The following is a 26,786-nucleotide window of genomic DNA, read 5'->3' on the forward strand; positions in this document are numbered from 1 at the left end:
GGCTTGAGGTACGAATTCTCCCAGGTGACCCCCTGCTTCCCCAGGTGATCAGAGCCCAGAGCTGTCTGTCCTCAGAGCCTCCACTGGGCAGGGTGGCTGGTCCGTCCAGCAGGGACGCCAAGTGTGGGCCCCGGGTCCTGGGCTCCTCACACTGCAGACGGCCAGGAGCTCCTGCATCACAGGGTTGAACCGGTGACAGGCTCCTGACGGGAGTGTGGCAGGGAGAGGGCCCCCGATGGGGGTGGCAGGGAGGGCACAGGACTAGGCCTCCAGCAGGACCAGCAGGAGAAAAGAAGGGCCACCTCGTGGAGTGAGGCTGAGAGTGGCAGGTGGCTGTCCCAGTGTGGCTTCTAGGCATAAAGCCCAGCAGCCCAACGAGACAGACGGGGACCAAGGGCGCTGCTGCAGCCGCTCACACAGGGCAGCCGCCGGCGACTCCCACGTGGGGCCGAGCCCAGACCTCAGGACAGCTTCTCTCAAGGCTGGGCTATGGGTTGGGAAGGAATGGGACCCTGAAAATTGGGATGGGGGCTGTGGGCAGAGCCCGACCAAGCTGGGGGCCACAAACCCCTTCGTTCCATTAGCTTCTTTGCCGGGAGAGCCCCCTTCGCACCCTACCTGAGGTCAGCCCCCTTTGGCTGCAGGACCTGAATGGCCTCCCCCGAGGCAGGGGCCCTAAGGGGCACTCAGGAACCCCCTACTCCACACTTAGCTTATAACCAGACTGGGTCCCAGCAGGCCCGAGAGGGTGGGGTCTGCGGTGGCTGCGCTCCAGAAGGGCTGCGTGGCTTTCCCAGGCATCTGGAGAACACGTGTGCATCCAGGTGGCGGGATGCCGAACCCACTGGAACAGGGCCCTGCTGGAGAGTCTGGCCTCCAGGTTCAGCTCGGGGGCTGAAGGGCTCTGAGGTTTGGCTGATTGGTTGAAGCAGGGACCACGAGGGACACAAGTGGGGTTGAAATGCCAGCACTGTGTGGGGTGCTGAGAGGGGGGCACCAAGGGTGTTGGGGGAGCTTCATGTGAGACTAGCTCACCCTCCTCGGGCTCCAGAAGATGTGCCTCCCGGCAGCTGTGAGGACCACCTGCATCCTTGGAGAGCTCTGTGGTCCCTCTTCCCCGAAGGTCAGAAGCGGCAGTGGGGACGGGTCCTGGGGCTGCGGGGCCTCATGGTGGACAAGGGTCCAGGACTGCGGGTGTGGGCAGATGACCCCGGGCCCCGGCAAGAGGAGCCAGTGGGCAGCCGCTGAAGCCTGGCCTGGTCCCCGTGGGCAGAGCAGAGCGTTCTGGATCCAGCGAGCAGACGTCTGACCCGGGCCACCTGGACCAGCAGGTATCTGCCCCGCAACCAGGCCCAGGTGCCCACCATACTGCCTGCAACTTGTGCTGGTGATCCAGCCGGGGCCCCCCAGACCCACACCCCTGACTGGGGCTGTGCACCATCCCAGCTCAGGGACGGGCCTCCCCGTGGGCCCGTTGGACAGAGGTGCTGCCGGGTTTCCTCCAGCACATCTGCGGGGGTGGGGGGGCTGCGGCCCCTCGGATGTTGGGGGGTGGTGCGCATCCAGAGGGGTTTCCACATCACGAATGCCAGCAAGACGGGCGGCTCTGTTTAGGCTGCGGAGACCTGAACCCCGCGTGTGGGGCGTCCTCCGGGCACTGTGGTCTGCTCAGGACCCCACTCTCTGCCTTCTCCACGGGAGGCAGTAGGGCACTGGGTGCCCCTTTCGGGAGGTGGACCTCTGCTTCTCCGGCCTGGCCGGGCTCCTGCATCTCACATGTGCCCCCACCCCGAGCAAAGCCAACGTTCAGGCCAGCGTCCCCTCCCGTGGGTCTGTCCTGGAGACTGGACTAGAGACCAGTGCTAAATAGCAAAGGACTCTGTCTCAGGACCCACTTGGCCTCCTCACTAGAGCAGAGCTGTGAACACACCAGTCATTCTGTGGGTCCCGCCGCAGCTGTGACCCTGAGGTGCTGGGCGCTGGGCTGGGGCAGCCTCTAAAACCAGGCCGCAGCTGAGGGTGTGGTGCCCATGCCCGCTTACATCCGCGCCATCAGCTCGGCGATCCTTTGGCAGAATCGCTGAATTCACGAAAACAGCTGTGGCAGCGTGTCCTCCCGGCAGAGGACAGGGCACCACAAAAAACCAGAGGTGCCTCCCAAACGTTGGGGGTGAGCTGTGTGTGCTGTCTGCCGTGACTCAGCCCTGGAGGGGGAGAGGGCTCGGGAGACAAAGTGTCCATCCGTACCTGGCCCTCACCTCCGTTGAAGGCACAGGCAGAGGCTCCCAGAAGATCACGGCTGCTGGCCCTGAGCTGGGCTCTGGGCTGCCCACCAAGGCCACATGCTGTGAGCAGTGTCCCAAGGACATCTTGTGGCCAAATCTCCATGCATGGGGCTGAGTCGGGTTGTGACAGCCCTGCCAGACACTCAGGACCAGAGGAAGTGGGTCTGGGGACACAGGCATTTCTCCTGGGCTCGCCACGGCCTGGCCCTCTTCCAGCCGCTTGGCACTCTATGGGTGGGTCCCATGGTCATCCCAGCATCGTGCTGCCCTGGCCCCTCTTGGACAAGCAAGAGGTCAGCGGCGGGCCGGGCAAGTGACCAGGGGACGCAGCACGGTTGGGAATTCTCACCTTTTCCTGGGCTCCATGAGCTTCAAGAGGTCTGAGAAGTCAGACCGCCACGTGCTCTGTAAACACGGCCCCGGGGGCTGGACGTTGCCACCGAGGGATTCCCTGAGGAGGGCTGTCCTGCAGGCTGCTCTGTGCTGCGCGCCATGAGCGTCTGCACCCCCAGCAAGCAAGGCTGTTAGGTGTTTCCACCCATGTCTCTGCAGGAGCAGCTCCGGGAGCAGTGTGCAGAGAGGAGACGACCCAAGGTTCTTTGGAGGCTCGGTGCTCAACCAGCTGGCACCTTGCGGGGAGCCTGGTCTGGGGTTAAGCTGAGCAGGCTGTGCACCTGGGCTGGGGCGGGTGTGCAGCCCCCTCCCCGCCCTCCCTGGTCTCCTGTGTATTGGGGCTGCTTGGCCCTGCCCAGATGTGGCCACCCTCACACCAGCTTGTCTGGAGGCCCCTCGGGATCCGGGCAGGTGGGAAGCGCGTGACTGGACGGAGCTGAGTGAGGTGGGAAGGGCAAGGCGGCTGCTGTGTGGTGGGGCCGTGCCCACCAGGTAGAGGCCACCAGTCCCAAAAGGATCCACTCAGGGAAGCATCTGAGTGGGAGGCACAGCCACAGATGAGGAAGCAGGACAGACTCACGGTGGCTGAACTGGAAAATGAGTAGGCGCTCCTGGCCTTTCCCTCATCCCACCAGGAGGGCTCAGGAGCCACCTGCATGCACGGCCAGCACCTGCCCTGGGAGCTCAGACTCGGAGCTGACGGGCAGGTTCATTCTCTGTGTCGTAGCCCGGCGCCCTGTGCACAGCACCCGGACCTCGGGCCCCAGGGCCAGTGTTCAGTGCCTGCCCTTCACAGAGACGTGAGTGGCTCCTGCCTTAAAGCAGAGCTGCTTCCGTGGCACTGGGCAGACGGGGGTGGGGGTGGGGTGAATCTCGCAGCTGCCACAGGCCAGGATGTGTTCACAGGGGCCAGGAGCAGTTCTGAGCAGTTCTGAGCAGTTCTGAGGGTCCAGGGGCCGCCATGGGCATCATGGTGACAGTCACTGGTTCTGTTCAAATAGGCCAAGAATCCTCACCAACACTCTAATAACAAAGTGTGTCAGAAACGTACTGTCACAGCAGGTAGCCGCACGCGCCTGAAGACTGTTTTGCCCCAAACATCTGCATCTCCACAGTCCATAGGCTGGAATCCTAACCCCCAACATGAGGGCAGTTGGAGGCAGGGCCTTTGGGGGGTGACTAGGTCATGAGGGTGGATCCCCAAGAATGGGATTAGTGCCAGAACCAGTATGCGGGCCCTTGCCTGACCCCGAATCCGCCTTGGTCTTAGACCTCCAGCCTCCAGAACTGAGCAGAGTCTCTGGTTGATAAGCTGCCCAACCCGTGGTATTTTGTTATAGCAGCAGGAAGAGGACAGGATGACAGGATGCCTGTATGTTTGTTGTTTGTCAAGACGTGCATGTTGAGAAGTTGAGTCCCTGGTCTGGTCCCGTTGCTGGGATGTTAATAATCAGCCCAGACTCAGGGGCATGCCCGTGAGTCGTCAGTCAGGAAGGCTGAGGGCCCACCGGGCTGTTCGTCTCTCTCCACAGGACAAGGCGGCACGGGGGCACCGCCCATCAGGTGCCTTCGGGTGGGCTCTTGGCGTGGCGGCCTCAGGGGAGTCATTCTTCGTGGGGGCACCGAGGGCTTGGCCAGCGAGCCAGGCGGGCACCAAGAGCTGCCTTTGCCTAGCCCTGGTGTGTGGGAGACACAGACCCCACCTCCTGATGGAGGGCCTTAGAGTGTTTGTAGCCTTTACAAGGTGAGACCCCAGAACTGAGGACGCGCCTTGGAGGGAGAGAAACGGGTGAGAACCAGCTTCCGCGAGTCTCTCCTGAGACGTTAGAAGTAGACGTGAGGCTGTCGTTTTGTTAAATGTTTAGAAGAGTTTTTAATGAATTTGCAACCAGTGTTTAAGTGTTGGGGAAATTTTTATTTTATTTTATTCATAAATTTTGATTTATGAACTGAGTTAGAATGTGACTATATAGGGAATTACCATTACACAACATACAATTTATCAATCTTGAGAATTTATTGAACAATTGACTTTTTTTTTTTTTGGAAATTTCAAGCGGAGACCAAAATGGAGGGAAAAACCACAGCCCCGTGTAGCCAGCGCCCAGCTTCAGCATGAAGCAGCGGCCTCCAGGTATTAGGTGAGCTCTGGCCCCCAGGGCCTGCAGCCACTTGCCCAAAAAATGGGATAGCCCATTAGGTGGGCCTGGATGGACCCTTTCTGGATACACATCTCTCCTTGTGGGCAGGACGAACCAAGGCCACGGCCGCGCCCGCTGCAGCCTTGCCTTCCTGGCCGTAACCCCCAGCCCTCGATGGCTCTCTTACCGCCCTGGAGAAGTAAAGAGGGAGAAGGCGCTGTTTTGTGATTAGCAATAAATAACAGACCCGAGAGCTACATCAACACACGGACGAGCTCAGACACGGGGCGTGGAGGGGGGAGGGGCAGCACCAGGGTGGGGTCCGGTCAGGAAGGTGTGAGCAGGCCCGGCTCCATCTTCACGGCGAGAGGACCTGCTTCACGACAGCTGCAGTCCACCCGGTGCGGCCGCCCCGCCCTTCGTAGTCGCCCCGTGGCCCTGCCGCCCTGTCTGTCCTGGGGTCTGCAGCTCTGCCTCTTCCGAGTGTGGAGACAGGTCCCACCGTGTCCCACCTTGTCCCATCTCCCCAGGCTGTCCAGGCTGCCTTCCCCCCTCGTCTGCATCAGGTCCTGTGGACGGAGGGATGAATGTCTCACCCACCCCCTGCCGGGCTCACCTGGCTGTGTCCTGGTTTTGTGGACGTTGGGGTGCATCCCCATCCATCCGTCCCTCGTGGGTGGATGTGCTGCCGTGAGGCTTCACCCACCAGCCTGGTCATGCACGGTCCTGAGCAGGGCCAGCTGGACACGCCCCCAAGGGGTCTTGCCTCTACTCAGCCTGTCCTGAGCCCCTTGCCCTCCCCAGAGCACAGCTGCCCCAGCCGATCCTGGTGGGCATCCCTGTCCCTCTCTGGGGGACATGTGGTCCTTTAGAGCAGAAACTGTCTCAGCGAACACTGTGGGGCGGGCACGAGACGTACCTGGAAGTGTCGCTCTGGCCCCTGCCTCTCCCCACCCTGGGCCTGGCCCCTGGAGGGTCAGAACCCCACAAACAGAGGGAGAGATGCTGGGCAGGCCAGGAGGGGCCGGTGGAGAGGCCAGCAAGAGCCCAGCTCCTGGGGTTGAATGTCGGGGGTCGGTGGTCGGCACAGGCTCTGACTGTGAAGCCTCAGTGACTTTCCTGGTGGTTTCAGAGGAGCAACAGGGGTCAGTGAAAAAGATCCCACCATCGCCTGCCCTGCAGGTCCGTTCTGCTCCAGAGCCAATGGGACTGGCCGGGCTCTGGTGCTGGCAGGGGCTCTCTCCCGGGTCCTGACCCCACACCCAGGCTGGAGCCCAGGGCTGGATGGCCTGCCTCATGGCAAGTCTGGGTCCCTGGGCACCAGGGGGCTTGTGGAGGGGGCTGGGTGGACCCGGCCTCGTGGACACGTAGCCAGGAGAGTGGCTCCCGTGGGATGGGTGCTCGCCCACCCAGTTGCCACCCAGCTGCATGCCAGGCAGGCTGAGGGGCTCAGAACACTGCGGCCGCACTGTGAGCTGCTCCAGACCCTGTGACACCTGCCCTGAAGATTCCTGTGCACTGCAGGGGGCCGGCCTCCACCCACCCTGTGTGACAACCGACAGTGTCGCCAAATGCTGCCCAAGCTCCTGGGGACAAAACTACCGTGTGAAAAACTGCTGGTTTAGAGACAGGTGAGGACTTGATCAATTTGAGATGAACAGCATATTTTTTTTGCAGACTGTGGATAATCCAGCGGTTTTTAATTGTTAAATATACATTAAAAATCATTGCCGGGGCTTCCCTGGTGGCGCAGTGGTTGAGAGTCTGCCTGCTGATGCAGGGAACATGGGTTCGTGCCCCGGTCCGGGAAGATCCCACATGCTGCGGAGCAGCTAGGCCTGTGAGCCATGGCCGCTGAGCCTGTGCGTCCGGAGCCTGTGCTACGCAATGGGAGAGGCCACAACAGTGAGAGGCCTGTGTACCACCAAAAAAAAAAAAAATCATTGCCATTTTAACCATTTTTAAGTGCACAGCTCAGTGGCATCAAGTACACTCACACTGTCCTGCAGCTGTCACCACTGTCACCTTCAGAACTTTTCATCTTCCCCAACTGACACTCTGTCCCCATCAAACACTAACTCCCCCTCCTCCCACCCCTGACCAGCCCCTGGCCCCCACCATCTACTTTCTGTCTCTGAATCTGACAAGCCCAGGGACCTCATGTAGGGGGAACCACACAGGATTTGTCCTTCTGTGCCTGGCTCATTTCAACAAGCATCACATCAAGGGTCATCCACATTGTAGTGTCAGAATGTCCTTCCTTTTTATTCCCCTGTGTGGACAGATCATATCTTTTTATCCATTTTTCAATTAATCAGTTCTATCCATTGATCAGCTATTGATAGGTGGGCTGTTTCCACCTCTTGGCTGCTGTGACTTGAGCTGCCCTGAGCGTGAGTGGACAAGTGCAGGTTCAAGTCTCTGTTCTCAGTTCTCTTGGGTCCACTCCCTGGAGTGGAATTGCTCGGTCATATGGTAATGCTATGTTTCACTTTTTGTGAAAACTCTAGTTTCCCACGGCATCTGCATCAGTTTACATTCCCACCAGCAGTGCACGGGTTCCAATTTCTCCCCATCCCCACCAGCATTTGTTATTTTCTGTTTGTTTTGTGTTGATAATATCCATCCATCCTAATGGGTGTGAAGTGATCTCTTGCTGTGGTTTAATCCAGGTTTTACATTCATTGTCAAGTTATTTTCTGGGTGTACACATGATAGGATCTCTGTCTTCTGGGAACTTAATTCCCTGGGATGAGACACATGCATGGAAGCAGCTGACCACTGGAGGGACCCAGCCACAGAGCGCAGGGCTGGGCCGGCTTCCGGGAGCGAATCGGCTGGGTCAGCACGAGGAAGAGGCTGTCGTGGCCCACCTGAGACTAGGCCCCTTCCTGGCAGCAACGGTGTCGGGCTGCCTGATGCCTGGGGGCTCCCGCCCGCAGCCTGCCCATGAGAGGGCGGGATTGGCCCCCGTGGCCTTGGACTCAGGAAAGCAGGTGATAGCAGGACAGTGACAGTGGCAGGTGAAGCCCAGGCAGCTCTGGGGCCAGCCCTGCAGCACTTTGTGGGCACGACTCGGTGTCCAGCTCTCCTGAAAGGGGTGCTGACTGCGTCCTGGGCCCCATCTCTAAATGGACCCTCCCAGCCAGCCACCCAAAGGGAGAGAGGGCTTGATCATCAGAGCCAATGAGGTGAAATGTGCCTGGGACACCCCAGCCCACAGAAGGGGAAGCAGAGCCGCCACCCGCCTCCTCGGGGCGCTGGGTCAGCTCTCCGCTAGCGCTGTCTGGTCAGGGAATACAGCAGCAGGCATGCGTGGGGAGTGGCCTCTCCTCGGCCACCCCCGTGGACAGTGACTTTGCCCTAAATGGCCAGAGGCTTCTCGCTGGCATAAGCCAGCCGCGGGGTGGTGGGTGGGTGAGTGCCCGCCTCCTGGCTCAGCGGCAGCCCAGTCCCCACCTCACAGGCTCTCCCAGGAGAAGGGCCCGGCCAGAGAGCTTCCAGACGGGCCAGCTGCGTCTTAAGGAAGCTGCCTGTTTTCTTAGCCCCTTTAAGATTTCACTCACTGTTACCAGAAGGGTGACAGTTTGCACAGACGCGGCTACTTCCATATTTTGCTTCAGCCTCACAGCCACGCCCAGGGGCTCAGAGTCCCCAGCACAACGTTGGAGGGGAGGAGGTGGTGGCCTCGCGCCCGATCCGGTTGTGTGGGGCTCCTGCAGCCCTGAGCCCCACCTGCTGGCCTCAAAGGAAGCGGCGGCCGGTTGGCCCTCGGGCGTTGGCCCTCGGGCACACAGGGGTCCCAGAGCACTAAGGCATGTGGGAAGGGCTTGTGTTCCGGGTAGCAACCCAGTCTACCAGGCGGCCCCTGCCATGGAGAACCTGCCTGCCCTTGGGGACGACCCCCCTGCTGGGGGAAGGTCCAAGTGCAGCCGGGGCCTTGGAGAGACCCCAAGCGCTGTCCTCTCCCTGCACAAGGCCTCCATTGGCCTGGCTGCCATCACCACCTTCATTGGGTGATGAGGTCACAAAAGGTCCTGGGAAAGAACCTAGAAAATGCATCCTGGGATAAAGGTTGGGCTCCGAGATGGGAAAAAGGTGAGAGGAACTGAGGTTAGGACAACCAAGAGGAGCCAGGAGGAGGCTGGGAAGACAGGAGTGCTGGGAGGGGCATTGTCCTGGAGGGGCCAGTGTTGGGGGAGGGGCTGCGGAGGATGGGGGTCTCCTGGGGGTGGGGTGGGGGGCTGGCTGTCTTCGGGGCAAGAGGGTAGCCCCCAGAGCTGCACGGGCCCTACCCTGTGGACACACACACACGTGGCTGAGAAAACGAGCCTTTCCTCAGGTCCGGCCCCGTCCACCGGAGGTGCAGGCTCCCGCTGACGCCACCAAGGAAGACTGAGCCTTTGGATGTCCGAGATGGCATCTCCGGGTCACTGGCATGGAGGTCTTTGCCGCAGGAGCGCCCAGCTGTGCCCCAGCCCAGGGGGCGCCGTGGTGGGGCTGGGAGGAGCGGGTTAGGTGTGTGCTCTGTGCAGTCGAGAGCTGATAAAGGATGTCAGCGTTCCTCTTTATAATTAAGAAGATAATTTAATCGCTGCTATTAAGATCTCAGCTCCTCCCGAAGTGGGCTGCTTTCAACAAAATACCTTTGGTTCTGCTGTTTCCCACACACAGCCCTGGCAGCAGTTAAGTGGAGATGCCGAGATTCCGAAGTTTCATCTCGTGAACCCATCTGGTTTGAAGTAGTACAACAAGCAGGAAAGGGAATTGAATCAAAGGCACAATTTGAGTTTTTCTAAATACAGAAAACGTGTGAGGTAGACCAGCAAACACCCCCATCGTCCCCTCCCAGGGCTGGGCCGTGTCCCCGGCCTGTTCCCAGCTGGGCCTGTGTCAGGACGCAGAAGCTGCTTCCATATTGCGGAAGGCACATGGGGACAGGCCTGTGCCCGGCAACCCGCAGAACCGAAGGGCCTCACTGGGCCCACATGGAGGAGGAGGGGGCCCCCCCGTCACAGTAGGGAAACCAAGGTCTGGGCCTGTGGAACCAGGCTCGCCCCCTTTGCACCCAGCTCCAGCTGGGCCACACTCCTGCCTCCACAGGAATCATCCTTTTGGTCCTAGAAGAAGCTCCCGGCCCCCACCTCCCTCTGGCCGCCTGCACGTGGCTTTGATCTGCAGCAGCACCTGGAGGGCAGTGCGTCACGCTCCCCCTCCCCCACCCCCATCCATGGCCCACATACCCTCTGGACCTCCCCAGCCCCAGGGAAGGGGCTGCAGCCCCACAACCGCCAGGGCCCTTCCCTCCTCAACTCAGGCCTGAGGACCACTGAACAGACCACCTGCGTCCCACGGCTGGCAATGCAGTGCAGGGGGTCAGTCCTGAGCATCTTCACACCAGCGGGGGCAGTTCTGTGGGGTCACAGGGCTCCAGAGCAGGCTCTGGGGACTCAGGTGAAGGGGTGCAACCGCCGGGCTTGCGGGGCGCCTGGCACCGGGCGAGTCTCCAGAACTGCCAGCCATTTGCGCCAGGGGCATGGGGAGGGCAGGCAGTTCCCGAGCCTCCCTGGGAGCTGGGCCCTTTACGTTCCTCAGGCTGTGGGACTGAGGGAGGCGGCAGCCGGCCCAGGGAGCCGCCTGCTGCTGGGCATTGTCACCCCACACCCCAGGGTCCTTGGGCTCCTGAGACCTCTGATGTGGGGCCCGAAGGCCCCACCCTCCTCCACTTGCTCCCGACTTTCCCTCTTTCACACAGTGGACGTTGTTGTTGTTTGAAGAGCTTCGGGATTGAAGAATCCAGAGCCCCTGGACCAGAGCTCTGAGGTCCCTCCTGGTCCTAGCTCTCGTCCTCGCTGCTCTGGCAGCCAGAACCTGGGGACAGGCAAGAGGGGTGGAACACGGCCTCTGGGCCGACAGGAAAACGCAAGGAAGATGCCTGTGGGGGCATCCAACAGCTGAGGGTGAGCCCCCGAGGAGGAGGGGCGAACAGGACCCCAGCCACACACACAGAAGGGTCGGGGTGTGGGAGGAGGGGCCGGAAGAGGGAAGACGATTGACAGTCCCAGGGAGGATGCCTGCAGCTGAGGGTGCTCACCAAGCACTTGGGTCAGGATCAGCGACTGAGAGAGGCCCGAGCGCCCTTCTGAAACACAAAGCCCACAGCAGAGGCTGGGTGCCCCAAGCCAACCCTTCCCTCTGACCCCCAGGATGAAAGGCAGGGTGATGGTGGTCTGTGGGGGTGATGGGCAGCACAGCACCCACTAGAGAACAAACAAGCACCCTTCACCGGAGACTGGACACTGGTCTGACATAGAGAACCCTGACCGATGCACTGTGGCCGGCTGGGCACCCGGCTCACGACCCATGTATGACAAGTTCTTAGCCAGACCAACTTACCTGTGGGGGCAGCGGAGAGAGAACCTGCCTCTGGGGGCCGTTCCCCAGGGCAGGCGACCGTCTGCAGGGTCTAGCCCACAGGCCGCCAGGCTCTCAAATGCAGCCGGCAGGGAGCCCGACGTTGACCTTTATTCTGTCCCGTTCATCAGCGCGTGCACGGCCCCGCATCAGACAGCAGCAGGGCTCTCCCTCTCCAGTGGGTGGTTATCTTGGGAGGGGCCACGCTCCGCTGAGTCCTCTCACCTGCAGACGCCAGGTGCCAGCGTTGGTTCAGGGGAAGCATCTCCTCACTTTAGCTTTGAACAAAACCAAAAAAGAGATTTCTCCACCCATGGTTTTCCCCTAGTCTGGATGGTGAAAGTGTGCAGTGGGGAGAGGGAGGCCTGAGAACCACAGTGGTCCCGAAGGGGTGGCCGGCGCCCACAGGGAAAACTAGTTCAACAGGGCAAACCACTGCCCATCACTCCTGCAGGCCTCCCAGGACAAGGGGGTGCTGGGTGCATTTGTGGCCCCCAAGCAGGGGAGCCCAGTGGCACAGCTGGCTCACCCAGAGGGAGATGTGCAGTGGGGAGTAGACGGTGTCCATCAGTGGTGGTGTCCAGGGCTGCCCTCAGGAGTGCATTCCTGAAGCTCTGTCCACGGAGCCTGCTGGCCACTCAGGCAGTGCTGCAAGTCTTCATGCCTGGGCACCAGGTGCCCCATGAGGCTCTGGAGGGCCCTGGCTCCAGAGCTCACCCTTCAGCAGCCTTGGTCACCACCTCCCTTCCTAGACCTGCCTCAAGGAAACAGTTCCTGTCGTCCAATTGCTAAGCTCTAGGTCACTTCCGCCTCCAGGACCAACACATCCGGGAAAAAAGTCCAGCGCAGGGCAGGCGTCAGGAAATGCCTGGCTGTGTCCTTGGAGATGTGGTGCCTCCTGGCAGCGATCGACACAAATACACTGGGTCAGGCACAGAAGGGGGACAAAACCTCGGCCACTTGCATTTCCCGTCCGTCTCGTGTCCAAGTCGGCAGCCTTGACGCTGACAGGCTGTCAGCTCTTCCTGCCTGGACTCAGGAAGGGAGGGATCAAAGGGTTCCTCTGGCCCCATCCCTGTTGTTGAGCTAATAGGTCCCTCACCACCTGGCCTGGGAAAAACGCTTCACAGGCAGGTTTCAAGATGACTCATGACCACTGTCATTGTGGCCCCGTCCAGGTCACTCCGTGGGGACACTCACAGCAAATAAAGTCAATAAACAGGGGAAAACGCAGGCCTGAGCCAGGGCCAGCCAGGGAAATGCTACAAGAGCAGAACTACCTGTTTTTGTCTTTCCGATAAGAGTCAGGGCTTCTCCCCTTCCTAGCCCCCAACGGACAGTGTCCTGTCCTGCACGACCAAGACCGTTATACCAGCTTCCGTGGAAAAACACACAGGACAGGCACCGGCCTGAAAACAGGCCAGGGGTGCGGGCCCAAGTCCTAGAAAAGGGACAACCGCCAAGTGAGGAATTTAACAAGGCCGGATGCACACCTGGGGCCACAAGGTGGCAGTGGGGGAGGGGCGCTCTGGCCGGGCTGGGAGGGGCGGGGAGAGGACGCAGGGAGGCGTGGCCGGGAGGGGGCTGGGAGGAGGGGCTCGGAGCGTACCTCAGGGACCCCCCGCCCCGCCCAGGACCCGGCTGCAGGGAGACCCCGAGTCCCCGAGTCAGCCCGGACTCGCTCTCCCCGAGACACCCCGCGCGATGTGACTGGACGCAAAGAAATGGACACTCAGGCAGCTTCCAAAAGAGGCGAAACCGTTTATCAAGGCGGCGCCGGCGCGGTATCTACAGTTATCTACAAATATCTACAAGTATCTACACCGCCTGCAGACGGGTTCTCGGGTCGTCTACACTGCAACTGCCAGCCGGGCCGGGGGACGTCGCGGTCTCGCGGAGAACAATAAATACCACTTCCTTCCGGCGCGAACCGCGCACTTTGGCACTGGCTGTGCGGACCCGGGGCCCTCGAGGCCGAGGAGGGACCCGCGGTGGCCCTGGGGCCAGGGAACCAGGTCCTTGGACAGCTCTGGGGCTGGCGGATGGAGGCCCCACGGCTTGGAGGCCCGGGAAGGGCGCCTGCGGTGGCCCCGGGCTGGGTGGACCGGACCCCCAGGCGGACGCCCACATTATCTGGGGCAGTAGTCGTAAGAGCCGGGCGGCGCGGCCCCGGCCGATGAGTACATGCTGGCGGCAGCCGCAGCGGCGGCGGCGGCGGCGGCGGCTGCGGGGCTCACGGCGGGGTGGTGGTGCGGGTGCGCGTGCGGGTGCGCGTGCGCGTGGAACCCGTGGCCGCGCAGGCCCGGCAGCGGGTAGGGCGCTGGCCGGCTCTTGGCCCCGAGGTAGTGGTCGTAGGCGGTGGCCGGGTACTTGTAGGGGTGGTGGTGCAGCGGCTCCGACGCGCCGGGTGCCTCCAGGCGCAGCTCGGGGTGCGGGGGGCTGGGCCGGCCTCCAGGCGCGCCGGGCAGCGGGACGCCGGACCCGGGCAGCGCGGGGCTCAGCACCCGCGCCAGCAGCTGCGGCGGGTGCGCTGGGTCCCCGAGCACGGCCGGGCCGCCCGTGTCGCGCTCGAATTCTCGCCGGGCCTCGGCCGCGTCTGCGGGGAGGGCCGAGGGCTGAGTCGCGGAGAGGCCCGCGAGAACGCGCCTGCCCCCGCTCCGCGCCCCTGCCCAGCCCCGGGCCCTCCCCGGGGGCCCGCGCCCTCCACTGGGACGGCGGGCGGGGCGGGCAGGCGCAGCCGTCGGGCCGGGCGGGCGAGTGCGCGCTTGCCTGCCGCCGCGGCCGTTGTGCAACCGGCGCGCGAAGGCCGCGAGCGCCCCTGCGGCGCGGGCGAGGCCGGGCGCTGCCGTCTGCCCAGATCCCACGACCCCGGCCCTACCTTTCTCAGCGCCGTTGGGCTGTGTGGGTGAGGCCACGGGGTTCCGCGAGCGCGCAAAGGCGCTCATTAGCGGCAGTGCGCCGGGCCGATGGTTTCGGGGCCTGCGGGAGGGAGATGGGCAGCGTGTCAGGGGGCGCCCGGCCAGGCACCCGCGCGCTCGCTCGCCGTCTCCTCGGGGGACACTCACCAGTCCTCGGGGTCGCAGTCTCGAAAACCTTTGGCGAAAGGGTTACTGGCGATCTTGAGCTGGGTAATCTGCAGGAAAGCGGGCACTGAACACCCGGCTCCAGCCCCTGTTCTTGGGGCCACCGGACCTCGGTGGAGCGGAGGGGAGCGTTAGGAGAGCCCTCCCCCACTCAGTAAGGGCCCCTCTACTCTCCGCTGACCAGAAATGCCTGGCTCACAACTGCTCTCTCCCCCGCAGGGGTTGTGCCTCTCTCCTGGGGCAGGGGTGCTGGGGAGACCCCTTTCTCGCTAAAGAACCTGTCTTTTCCGTCCCAAGTGATTAGGATAGAGACCCTGCTCCCCCGGCTGGGATGGGAATGTAGTCACTTCCACCCCCCACCCCGCTGTGGTCCAGAGTGGAGGAGCACCCTAGGAATCTGGGTAAACTGCGCATCAGGCCCCTGATGGGGAGCTTCCGGAATGGTTTGGAAAACAAACTTTCAGGCCACAGTGACAGTTCCCCCTTGAGAGGTCAACCTGATAGGAGGCTGGTCCGCCTGCAGCAGAGGGGAGGGGGCGGCCTGAGGCTCTGGGGGTGGGGCTCCATCGAGTGGGGTTTCCAGGAATGGAACCTTCTGTCCCCCAGGCAGCAACTGAAAATTGCACCCCTGCCCAGAAGTGTTGACCGGGCCACCCAGGGCCTCACCCGGTGGTTCTGGTAGGCAGTGACCGCAGTGAAGCGTGTCTCCTCAAACACAAAGGTTTTGAAGTTCTCCTCGGCGTATTTCTCGCTGTCTTTGCGCGGGTCCACATAGACCACGTGGAAGCGTGGCTGGTATCTGTGCATGGAGTTGAGAATAATCTGGAAGAAAGGTGGTGAGGGCCGAGCTAGGAAACCAGCCAAGGTCCGGACGGGCAGTGAGCTTCCAGACAACTCGGCAGAACCCTGAGCTCCCAAAAGGAGGCTGGGCCGTGGGGCATCACTGCCTGGATTCCAAAGGCTGCTGCCCTCACCCCCCACCCCGCACGGCCCCATCCTTTCCAGTTAAAAAGCCTCCAGCAAAACACAAGGAGTGGGGAGAGGGAAGCAGTGTGACCCACCAGTCCCCGAGCCCCTGACCGGAGGGCTAGCTCTCCTCTGCCTGTCCCTCATCCACACCCAAGCTGCCCAAGCTCTGCCTCTGGCTCCAGTCAGCAGGGACTCCCGAGGGCCTGCTGGGGGACAGGGCGGTAGCCTGGGGGGGTCGCTCACATGGCCATTGTCGTCCAGCAGGTTGTTAGTCAGCTTGAGCTTGTCGAAGGAGACGATTTGCTTCATCCACTGTGCCCCCTTGGCCGGTGAGTCGGGGTGGTAGTGTACGCGGCCGGGCGTGGCGGGGTCTGCCTTCCCGGCCACCAGCCAGGATGAGCTGTGGAAGGCGTACCTGGGACGCCGGGGCAGGGGCCACAGCATGCTGGGGTGAGGGCCTTGCCGAGGGAACCCCGAAGGTGCCTCTGATGAGGTTCCCACAGGTGAACGGGGAGCTTTTCCAGGGGCAATGTGAGGAAAGAGAAAACTCCCCGTCCTGATACACAAGCGGCAGGAAGCGACCAGAGGGAGGAAGCCGGGCCCTGGCGCCACATTTCGCCGCACGCGGGTCGCTGCTCTGGGCCTCCTGTGTCGCCGGCGCGGCGGGAGCCCAGATTGGGCCACGCCGGCGGCCTAGGGCGCAGGGCGGACCAGGTTCTCTTTATTAATTGCTGTTAATTGTCCGGGCGGCCAGGCCCGCCCTGCATAATCTCTCCTGGCCACCCCACCTTTCCTGCCAGCTCTGGGGCCCAGCGTTCCCAGGGGGGTGGGGGAAGGGACGGGGTGCCGGCGCTCACCTCTCGGGAGAGGGGGACACGGAAAAGGCAGGGGCTGTGTGCGAGAGGCCAGACGGTGGGGGCCCAGCCTGCATGACCCCCTGAGGGCCACTCCCCAAAACTGCTGGGGATGGGGCGTGTGGGTCTGGGGTCTGGCAGGAGTGGGGAGGGGGCACCGGTCACTACTGTCCTGGGCCACCCACCCTCACCAGCCTGGCCAGGCAGGGACCCACCGCCCTCCAGGCCCGGCTGGGCGCTCACCGGTAGCGCTTGTCGTCCACGGGCACAAAGTCCATGAGGAGCATGTAGTCGGCCATGGGGTCCATGCCGAAGAGCTTCACTTGGAAGGTGGGGAACATGCGCCTGGGGGAGGTGGGACCTCGGTCACCTCAGGTGGGGGAGGGCAGGGCGACCCGCCTCCACCAGCCCAGGACATGGCCTCCCCGCCCGGCCGGCCGCTGTGCTGGGTGGGGAGGCCCCTCATCGCATGTCCTCTCACTCATCTGCTTGACTAACCCGACCAAGCCCCTGCCCAGCCGAGGGCGAGTGGACCGCAGGACAGCCCCCTGCCCCCTTTTTAGAAACACAACAATGGCGAACTCAGTGCTCGAGCCAAGCCTCCACTCTTGAACATAGGCCTTTGGCTTCTTCCGCCAACTCTGCCCACGTAGACCCAGCCTAGCAACTGCCGATCCAGCCATCCCATCCCGAGCTAGCCTCAGCCGGCAGTAGCACCGGCCCCCGGGATCCTCCGCCCTCGGGCAGGCCTCCCCTGCTCGATCTCATCAACCGCCCTAAGCTCCCGGCTCAAACAAAGTGAAAGCGAGGCAGCCCGTGTGATTCTGAGGAGTCCCAGTCGCCCTTTCGGCTGGATCTGCGGCTGCTCCCCAGTCCCTCCAGTAAGGCCGAGCCTTGGAGTCCACAGTCCCGACTTTGAGGCCCTGCCTCCCACCCAGTGCTGGAGTCTCCTCACCCTCCTCGGGGACACACGCAAGTTCCCAAGACGCAGCTACTCAGGGCTGACTTGGCTTGTGTCCTTGGGGTCCCCTAACTCTCCCCTCCCCGGGCTCCGACTCGGTGACTGACCCGGGCTCTGGAAAGGACATTCTGTGGCTCGTACCCTGGGCACTGGCCATGGGCCGGCCTTGCCCTGAGTGTGGGCCGCTGGGCCCTGGAGGACAGCATGAGGCCCCCACCTGCTGGTCCTGCAGCTTCCCCTCACAGGCAACTCCTTGCGGGCGGTGGGCAGAAAACAGATGCCAGCCCTCCTGGACAAGCCTGCCACGCCTGCCCTCGCCTCTGCAGGCCGGAGAGGGCTGCAGAATGCTGGCTTCTGGGGCGAGCCTGGCCCCGCCGAGGCCCTTGCTGGGCTGGACTGGGCTGGAGGCTGGGGCACAGTCCTCATGGGATGGCGGGGGGAGGCCAAGTGCCCAGGCCAGCGGGAGAGCCTGGAGAAGACCCCTGATCTGGAGCTGGGCACAGGCCCCAGGCTCCCAGGGCGGACGCCGCGGCACGGAAAGAGAAACCACGAGCAGGCTCTGCAAACAGGCCCTGAGCTCCCGTTGGCTGTGTGGACCCAGAGCTGGTGTCTCCTGTGTACACTAGACACAGACCGGCACCCGCCTTTGTCTGCCGGTCAAATTGGTTGCATCGCAAAACTTGTTCCCCTTCTCTCTGGGCCCTTAAAACAAACACAGGCCAATTGAAGGCGGCGGCCCCAGCAGCAGAGCCAGGCCCCACCATCGCCCGAGACGTAGGCCTGAGAAGACTGGATAGCAATCTCCCCTGAAACACAGCACAGTTTTGAAGGGTCTTAACTCTCTCCTACAACGTTCCATACCATTGCCCCATGGTCGGGCTGCGCCTCTATTTAGCCCGGATGGACTGAACTAGGGAACCAAAGAAGGCAGTTTCCTCTGAAAAGTTGGGATCCACTGGGATCTGCCAGTTGGTGAGGCCCCTGGGAGGGCCCGGCGAGCTGAGCCGGCCCCTGCTTCAGGCGCCGGCGTCCTGGGGCTGAGGGTGCACCCGGGCGGCCGCGCTCCTCCGCCGGCCCCTCCGCCCGCGCGCCAGGCGGCTGTCGCCGGAGCCGGGACCCGGGAGCGAAGGAGCCGGCCGCGACCCCACCCCGCTTGCCGGCCCCGCTCGCGTGCGTCGGACCGAGGCGCGCCGCTAGGGAGGGGCGCCCTGACCTGCCGGCCTTGGTGACGATCATCTCGGTGCCCAGCTGGTTGAACTCGTCCCACAGTGCCTTCATCTCCAGCTGCACGCTCACGCTGGCCACCTTCGCGTTCTTCTTCACCGGCGCCTTGGCGGCGGCCGCGCAGCTGGCCCCGGGGCCCTCAGGCTCGGCAGCGGCGCTGGTGGCGGCCCCGGCGGCCGGCGCGAACGGGTAGGCGTGCGGCGGGCCCGGGGCGCCGGGGGCGGCGGCGGCGCACGGCTCGTAGCGCGGCGGCGGGGGCTCGCGCGGGCCGTACGGGTCGGCGCCCGGCGACGCGGCGCCCGGGAAGCCCCCCGCCGCCCCCAGGCCGCTCAGGCTGCTGGCCGTGAAGGCTGCAACGTCGCAAAAGTGCGAGAGCTGCGTGAGCCACGGGCTGGACACCGCGGAGATCATGACCCGCGGGCCGCGCCGCCCCGCCGAGGTGAGCGCTGCCCCGCGCCCCGGGCCGAGTGGCGGGCGCGCGCTGCGCTGCGCCCCGGGCCGCGCCGCCCCACGCCGCCGCCCGCGGAGCCGCCCCGCCCCGCCCCGCCCCGCGCCGCGCCCCCGCCCCCGCCGAGACAATGGCCTCCCCCAGCCCCCTCCCCGCCCCCGCCTCCTCCCGGCCCCCCGACCGCCCGGACCGGCTCCCCCAAGCGAGCGCCCGCCGGCCGCCCCTCGCTCTGCCGCCCTCCCGCGTTGCACTTCTCTCTCCGGGCTCTTTGCAATTTGTTATTTCCTTACCTTTGTCTTCCTCGTTCAAGTCTCCCCTCCGCATCCTCTTTCCTCCTTCCACTATCTCTCTCGAGTCTCCTTATTTCTGCTTTATTTTCTGCCTCTTCCTCTTTTTCCTGCTAGCCCCTCAGCGCTTTGTCTTTCTTTTCAGTCTGCCTGTCCCCCTCCTTTCTGCGTGCGTCTCTCTGTTATTCATGGCTTTTAACTCTTTTTTTTTTGAATAAAAACTGAACTCTTTTTCTTTTTTTATGACTCAACTTTCTTTCGTAAAATTTCCTCCACTTTCTTCTCTTTCGTTCTTGCCCTCTTCATTTCCTTTTCATCTTTCTTCTTTTGGGTTTTCTGTTTTCTCTCCTTTTCTCAATTTCTTTTTCTCCCGCTGCCCCCCGCCTTTTCCGTGTCCCCTGACAATCTCACGCTCCTCTCCTTTCCTCCCGCCTCTCTGAGCTCACGGCCCCTCTGCCACCGCCTTTCTCTGGTCCTTCTTTCCTGTCCTCCCAGCCTCCCCTCGCCCTCTTCTGCTCCTGTGTCTAGCTGCGTGCGGGTCTCTGCAGCGGGGTCCCCAGGCTGGAGGGTCCCCAGGCTGGACGGGGGCACAGAATTTGGGCAGGATGCCCCCCTTTCTCTCCACCCTAGAGTCCAAGCTAGAAGCCAGGAACTCACCCCGCCAGAGCTCCCTCCACCCGCTCTTTGCCCGGATCCTGCCAACCCTCTTTGCTTGGGCCCCACGGCAGCAGGGGCAGGGGATCTGGCGGGCGGGTCCGTGTAGACGTAGCAGGAGGCTCACCTTCCATGTCCCTGGTGACGGTGCTGAAGTGCATCCCGGCCGGGGATCCCAGCAGCCTGCGAAGCTTCGCCGGGTCGGAGAACCCGGGTTCCAGGCGAGCGGTGTGCTCTGCGGCCTCTGCTGCAACCAGAGAGGCAATGCTGAACGCGCTGGCCCGGGGAGACAGCGGGCTCCGTGCGTCCATAGGCGCCCGGCGGCCTGACCGGCGCCGCCTCCGACTGCGTGCACCCGGCCCCACCGAGGCCGGCCCAGCCCTCGGGCCCCGGGGGCGGGGGCCTGCGGTGCCACTCACAGCCGCCGGCCCTGGGCCCAGGGGATTATGGTGTCACGGCCCCCCACTCTGGGCCGGTGGCAGCCGAGGGGCCCTGATGGGTTGAGAGCCCTGGGGGTGTGGGCCCTCCTGCTTTTCAAGGTCCGGGCCCCTTGCCTCTGCTCCCAGGGGCCTCCATGACCAGCACCCCTTGGACATCCCGCTGCTCCCCGAGGCCTGGGTTCCCTCTGTACAGCGAAGCCATCAGCTTCCCCAGCCCCCGAGGGGAGGTGAGGACGCTGGGAGCGCCCAGCCCCAGCCCGAAGCTGTGGGGCACCGGCCCTGCCCCTGTCCTCCCGCCTCCTCTTCCCCGGCTGCCCCTGCACCTGGGTGAGGAGAGGGCAGTCTGGGCTCCGGCACTGGCCACAGGCAGACAGCCCCAGGGCCACGGCGTCGTCCTTTCCTCGGTGCTCAGGGACAGGACCCAGCCCAGCAAGCGGCCCCCAGCCCTCTTCGGTCGGCTCACTGTCGTGGCTGGGGACCCTGAGCAGAGGGACGCCGCCCAGGCCAAGCAGCCCGGGAGCCCGAGCGTCACGCGCACCCGCGCGCACCACCCGCCTCTGGCCAGGACGCTTATACATCCGGAGGGTGGGCAGTGCCCGCTCCTCCGACCTCCCCGCGCACCGGCCGGGTGCAGGGAGGGCCGGGGGCGGGGCCTGGACTGGCCGAGGGAGCCGAGGACACGTCGGAGGAATTCAGGCCGCCGGCCGGGTCGTATGCTGCCCCTCGCTCACCACCCACCCCACAGCCAGCCTGCCCGCCTGGGAAGGCCCTGCTGCCCAGTTGGGCCTTCAGGCCCAGGCATCCCAGACGCTAAGACCTGACTTGGCCTGTGCTTCCGCGCACCTACTGCTTCTGAGGCCTCTCTGCCCAGTTCAGGGCATCCATGGCCTTCCAGTCCAGAGTCTCCCCAGCAGGGCGCCAGGCCTCCCTGCTCCCAGGATCCTCTCTGGCCCTGCACTGAGGCTCTGGCAGTCAGGCCTCCATTTTCAAGGCCTCTGTTGCTTGCCTGGACGGGGGTGGGAAGCAGCAGCCTCTCTCAGGGTTTTTACAGTCCCAGGGCCTCAGATCCCAGGCTGGAGGGGATGCTGGCTCTGAGGCAGGAAGGCCCAGAAACTGGGGACCTGGGAGTGGGCTCCAGCGGGAAACGCCTGGCTCCCGGGCCTGAGGTCCAGGAAAGATACATGGCTGGAGGCAAGTCGGTGAGCATGTGGGCCCAGCTGTGTGACTGGGGTGGGTGCGTGTGACCTCAAGTACAGTGAGCCCTGCCCCACCCCCTAGGCTGGGGCTGCAGCTTTGTGGACCATGCCAGAAAAGGGAAACTGTTGCCAGGGTGTACCCCCCACCCAGAGTGGCCATGTGGGGCTGTGACAGTGACAGTGATCTGTGGGGCCCAAGAGCAGGTCCAGGGAGTGGTGTGATGCGCCAGGCCTCCAGGACCCCAGGTGGAGATGCTCCTGGTGGAGGGAGAGCCCGGCTGGCAGGGGAGTTGGTGGGGGCAGGTCATGGTGGTGCTGCAGGAGGGGAGCCCGTGCTGAGGGTCTGCACCTAGAGAGGCATGCAGAGCGGTCACCATGGGTACCTCTTGCTGGTGGTCTGCATCCAACCTGCAGGTGGGTGCGTGGGGTGCGTGTGGTTGTATGCCATCTGGGATGTGTGCTGTCCTGGCACGTGGGGGTGCCCGTGGTTGTGTCCTGTGCACCTGGGGAGCCTTCCTTGTATACCTGTGCGAACACCTGAAGACAGTGGGCAGGTGCCCAGTCTGAGGCAGACACCAATGTTGAGAAAGGAGAAATGAAAGTGAAAAACTCTGGGGCTTCTGGAGTCGCAGGGTCAGCCTCCTGGGACACTGTCCTGAGGTCCCTGGCCCTCGGAGTCTGAGGTGGTAGACAGGAGATGGGGTCCTCCCAGCCCCTCATTAACCCCTTCATGCCTGAGCTGGGATCTGGGAGGCCACGCTAGGTGGGGAAAAGCGCGGGAGCAGAAAGGACGCTGTGGCATGGGCCAATGGGCCAATTCTGGTCGAGAGAGCGCTGGAGGAGGTCAGGGCCCCCCCGTGCCGCTCCGCCTGGGACTGGCAACCCTGCTTCCCCGGCTGCAGCTACTCACCCGAGCAATTGCAGACCCCGAACCCCTCTGTCAACGCCCGGTCCCTGCTGGAATCCAACTGCAGGGGCCCAAAGAGGCCTGAACGCTGCGGAGTCACCGCCTCCCGCGCCTCCGGGGTGAGCTCCTCGGACCCTCCTCCGTCCCTCCCGGAGCGATCCGCCGCTCTCCTCACCGCCCGCCACCGCCCCACCCACAGTGCCCCCACCGCCCAGACAGAGCTCGCGCCCTCTGGTCCCGCGACGCCCCGCACACCGTGTCCGCGCGCGCCGCCGCCTGCGGGAAGTCCTCATCCCTCACCTGGAGCGGCCGCGGCTCCCTTCCGCCTCGCTCCCCCTGCCGGCCGCACCTCCGGGAGCGCGAGGTAGGAGGCCTGGCTGGGCGCCGGCCCGACCGGGCTGGAAGGGCTGGGCGCTGCCGGGGGTCGTGCGCTGCTCGGGCTCTGCCTCCTTAGGGCGCAGCGTGCCCCTCCACCTGGGACGTGGGCTGAAGACAAGACCCGCATTTCGCTGCGCCACTTGGCAGCGAAGGGGGAACTAGGATGAGACCACTTTACAGGCCCTAAAACCGAGGCTCTGCTTTGACCGGCCTCCGCGAGGTACGGGGACCAGAAGTCTAGCTGAGGACAGGAGGCGGCAGGGGCGGGATGGAGCCGAGGCAGACGCCCATCCTGGGTGCAGAACGGGCTGCAGCCTTTGCTTCTCTCTGCGGGCCCTGCACTGGGTCCCACGTGGGCACTGGGATCCATCCCAGCGCTTCCCCTGGCACCTTGCGTTTGGAGGCTCACTCATCCCCCGCCCCAGCATCTTCAGAGTTTTGCCCGAAGCAAGCGCTGTTTCAGAGGTTTTCTCCCCAGCGCGCAGAAGGAGGCCCCTGGAGAGTCTGGCTGCACTGCTGCGCCCAGCTCCGCCTCCCCGGAGCGCACGTGGCTTCCTCAGGGCAGCCGTCAAGACTGGAGCCCTCACAGCTTTGGGGGGGACCCCACTCCTCACTCTCCCGCCACCATAAAGGCACTTCGACAGCGCCATGCGCAGCGCTCAGAATTCACTCTGGGCCTCTCTGTTCCCACCCTTGGAAGGACCTTTGCGCCCTTGTGCATCTCTGGTGGGCGCCAAGCCCACCGATTGTTGTGCTCACGTGCTCCGCGAGACAAGGTGGGGCACCACCCGCTCCCCCAGCCTGGGTCTCCCGCTATCTGGGGCACAGGCGCACACAGATGGATTTGAGCGGTCGGCTGGAGGATGTGAGTGCGCGGAGCACTGGGGACCCCGTCCCCCAGGAACTAGAGCACCAAGCGGGGCAGAGCCATCTCCCCCACCCGGGGTTCAGAAAGAGAGGGGCTGGGCTTTTCTTGACCCGGTTCATTCGTTTCGGGATTGATTCACCGGGAACTGCCTCCAGGGCCTGCCTAGACGGGCCTCGGTGCTCTCACAGGCAGGCCCCGCACCGGGAGCGGCCTGCGCCCTGCCTTTCTGCCACCAGCAGCCGCTCCTCCCCGGACCCGCGGCCCGGGTGGCTGGGCCTCCGGGGGCCAGACCTTGGCGGGAGGCGGGAGGGGGTGAACTTCGGTGGAGCCGGGAGAGGCGGGTGCGCAGGGCAGCTCCGTTCTCCCTTCGCAGCTCCATTCCTCCTCTCCGCTCCCCGCCCATAGTGGGCGCCTCGTGCAGGACCTCGGCCCCTGGGTGCGTCTCATCTGCCTCCATCCAACAAAAGCGCTTGGGCCGCAATGCCGACAAATGGGGCTTTCTGGGTGGCCCGCTTGGGTGTGAATGGGCAGCGACCCTGAGCCCCTGAGGTGGGCGGGTGGGGCCGTTGTGGGGTGGCCTCCCTCTCCTGGCCCCTGGCTGGGGAGCCGAAGAGGACTCATGGGCTCCACCCATGAGGCGGGGAGGAACGGGCGCTGTCCGCGCCGGTGGCTCTTGCGCGCCAAGCTCGTGGCCCCACTGGCTCCAGCGCGGTCTGCGCGACCCACCGTGGGTTTGCAGACCCTTGGGCGGTGCGGGGGCTGGGGGGGGCGGTGCTGGGCTGGGACCAGGGCCTGTGGGAGCTGGTAGTGAGGCCGCATCCATCCTGGGCAGGGGCGGTTTCCTTGCCCCTACCCTGCTGGCCTGGTGTCTTGTGACACCGCCTGCAGGTTGAAGGAGGCGACTCCCTCTCCCCAGCCTGGGGGCTCCATGCACCTGGACTAGCAGTGGCCCCCTAACTGCTCCCAGGCCCTTTCCTCGGGGTGCCCCCAACTGAAGCACAAGTCCCTGCAAGCCCACCCAGGCTTCTTCCTTGTTGGTGGACTCTTACCCCAAACTCTGGTGGGGGACCCTGTGCTGGGCCCTGAGCCCCAGGTGCATAGTACGGTTCATGTGTGCGGGACTGAGGACTGTGAGGAGGTGCCAGGCAGAACCCATGGAGTTCTTGGCAAAGGCTGGGGACCAGAAACAGCCTGGCATGTGCTCTTTGGTGGCTTGGAGATGACTCTGGGTGGGTGAGCTGAGCCATGCCCAGGGAAGGGGCTGGTGCCCTTGCCCCTTCTGTGGCATCACCTGGGACTCTTCCAAGTCCTCAGTGCCACCTGCCTCCTGATCCAAGGGCCTGGACCCCGGGGGGCCAATGACTGCAGATTGAACGAAGGGCAACTGAGGGGGCGGACACGGACACTGGAGGGTGTCACCTGAGGGGTGACAGAGAAGCAGCACAGAGGCACACACTGCTGTGACACCAGCCCCTCAGAGCCAGAACGGATGGGCCAGGGTCAGCACAGCCATGCACAGCTGGGTGCAGCCTCCCATCCACCCCGGGCCTGGCTGTACTCCCCTCACTGAGGGTGCTGTCTTCTGGGCCCAGTGGCCAGGAGGACAGATGGGCGGAGACAGTGAGGGGATGGCCGGACCGGATGGGGCTGTCGGATGGGGCTGTCGGTCGGGCCTGGGTGATAGCACCCCCTGCCCCCCGCAGGGCACCAGGGCCCCCTGAAGGCTGGAAGTTCCCACAGCTCTAGAACAAACAAACAGACGGCCCAACACACAGCCTGGCCCTGGGCCCCTCTCCAATTTCTCAGCCTGTTGATTTAGCTGCCCACTTGGTGGGAGGACCCAGCCACATGGGGAGCCGGCTGTCCATCTGTCTGTCCATCTACTGGCCACACTGGCCCCTCCACCCCAGGTGCTGTCAGGCAGAGGTGGGGCTCAGAGACCCAGGTGACCTAGATTTAGGCCGCCCACAGCTTCCGCTCTGTGGTCAGGACAGGGGGAGCCACACTCTCCAGGGAAGGGGATAGGCCCTCAAAGCCCCTGGGTGTGTTGGCTGAGGGCGAGAGGCCAGAAGCCGGACACCTGCAGACACTCTTCTCAGGTTCCTCTGGCTGGCAGGGGACACCGACTGGGTACACACACAACTGTGAGCAAGGGCACGAGTGTACATGCATGCACACACCACACACATACGTGAACGTACCCACAGACACGCGTGCGCACACTCTTGTGTAGCACACCATACACACGCACACACCAACGTGGGCCAGAGTGCACACACAGGCACGTGCAGAACACATACACAGATACGCATGCGCATGCACGTGCACCCCCTACAGTGACCCTGTAACAAGTCATCAATGTCGAGGACTCTCACCTCAGTAACTCAGGTGGTCCTCAGCCTTACTTGGCTTGGACAAGGTCCATGTGGAGCCTCAGGCACTGCACAATGAAGATCAAAATGTTTCAGTCTGCTCTGGCGGGATTATTTCCTGAAAGTGACACCCTCAAATGATGCCCCTGGGGGAAGGTCCAATGGCCAGGACGATGCCCTGGACATTGGGGACAGGAAGAGTCTGCCATAACAGTTCACTCAGCGGGGACCCTTCTGGGAGGGTCAGTCTCCATGCTCAGGCCCCAGCCCTGAGTCGGGCTTGGTGGGTAAGATGAGCAAGGAAGCTCTGGGAAGACACGGGGGCAGGGCCAGAGGCATGAGCAATGACCGCCAAGCGGGGGACTCCTGCACCTTTGTTAACGGGGCCTCGCCAGGGCAAGCTCCCCACAATCAAAGGATGTATCGTGTCTCCTCTTCAAGATACAGCAGTTATAATAACCGAATATATCAGACTTGGAATTTCCATTAAATGATTGATTCAGTTAGCAATTTAAATTCAAGTTGTCAGGCTTCCCTGGTGGCGCAGTGGTTGAGAATCCGCCTGCCAATGCAGGGCACACGGGTTCGAGCCCTGGTTTGGGAAGATCCCACATGCCGCGGAGCAACTAGGCCCGTGAGTCACAACTACTGAGCCTGCACGTCTGGAGCTTGTGCTCCGCAACAAGAGAGGCTGCGACAGTGAGAGACCCGTGCACCGCGATGAAGAGTGGCCCCCACTTGCCTCAACTAGAGAAAGCCCTCGCACAGAAACAAAGACCCAACACAGCCAAAAATAAATAAAAGATGCCTCTCTTTAGATATCTATTAAAAAAAAAAAATTCAAGTTGTCCACGTTTTCGTTGTGACAGCCCAGCTTTCTCTTTGGAGAAGCTCCGGGTAGAAGTTGGTCTG

The 26,786-nt window shown here is 63.4% G+C and overlaps 2 protein-coding genes across 4 annotated transcripts; one reads left to right on the top strand and one right to left on the bottom strand.

The window, feature by feature from the left end:
• Positions 1–12,974: 12,974 nt before the first annotated feature.
• Positions 12,975–20,717, bottom strand: TBX1 (T-box transcription factor 1). Of its 3 annotated transcripts, none has more exons than XM_060170365.1 (9): positions 20,477–20,717; positions 19,841–19,957; positions 18,314–18,674; positions 16,383–16,484; positions 15,529–15,700; positions 14,983–15,138; positions 14,299–14,366; positions 14,112–14,212; positions 12,975–13,829 (listed from the first exon to the last, which is right to left on the bottom strand). In XM_060170365.1, exons 2-9 carry the CDS (start codon positions 19,872–19,874, stop codon positions 13,363–13,365), a joined length of 1,461 nt encoding a protein of 486 aa, XP_060026348.1. In that variant the 5' UTR covers positions 19,875–19,957; positions 20,477–20,717; the 3' UTR covers positions 12,975–13,362. The 3 variants fall into 3 exon arrangements, with proteins under 3 accessions (XP_060026348.1, XP_060026347.1, XP_060026346.1); XM_060170364.1 differs by having other exon boundaries at positions 19,841–19,960; XM_060170363.1 differs by lacking the exons at positions 19,841–19,957; positions 20,477–20,717 and having other exon boundaries at positions 18,314–18,790.
• LOC132532126 (uncharacterized) lies at positions 18,962–26,676 on the top strand. The gene is made up of 2 exons (XM_060170366.1): positions 18,962–22,375; positions 22,456–26,676. The coding sequence occupies exon 2, from the start codon at positions 22,903–22,905 to the stop codon at positions 23,905–23,907; it is 1,005 nt and encodes a 334-aa protein (XP_060026349.1). The 5' UTR covers positions 18,962–22,375; positions 22,456–22,902; the 3' UTR covers positions 23,908–26,676.
• The last annotated feature ends 110 nt before the right edge of the window (positions 26,677–26,786 follow it).

The sequence above is a fragment of the Lagenorhynchus albirostris genome, chromosome 14 (genome assembly GCF_949774975.1).
Source record: "Lagenorhynchus albirostris chromosome 14, mLagAlb1.1, whole genome shotgun sequence".
Lineage (NCBI taxonomy): Eukaryota > Metazoa > Chordata > Mammalia > Artiodactyla > Delphinidae > Lagenorhynchus > Lagenorhynchus albirostris.

What these genes read in the sequence shown, in the direction of transcription:
- TBX1 (XM_060170363.1), bottom strand. Translation starts at nt 18,735, where the DNA reads ATGATCTCCGCGGTGTCCAGCCCGTGGCTCACGCAGCTCTCGCACTTT. An exon ending in ATCGTCACCAAGGCCGGCAG is followed by an intron (nt 16,485 to 18,313) that starts GTCAGGGCGCCC and finishes CACCTCCCCCAG; the next exon opens with GCGCATGTTCCCCACCTTCC. An exon ending in GACTGCGACCCCGAGGACTG is followed by an intron (nt 14,213 to 14,298) that starts GTGAGTGTCCCC and finishes TCCCTCCCGCAG; the next exon opens with GCCCCGAAACCATCGGCCCG.
- LOC132532126 (XM_060170366.1), top strand. Translation starts at nt 22,903, where the DNA reads ATGGAGCCGAGGCAGACGCCCATCCTGGGTGCAGAACGGGCTGCAGCC.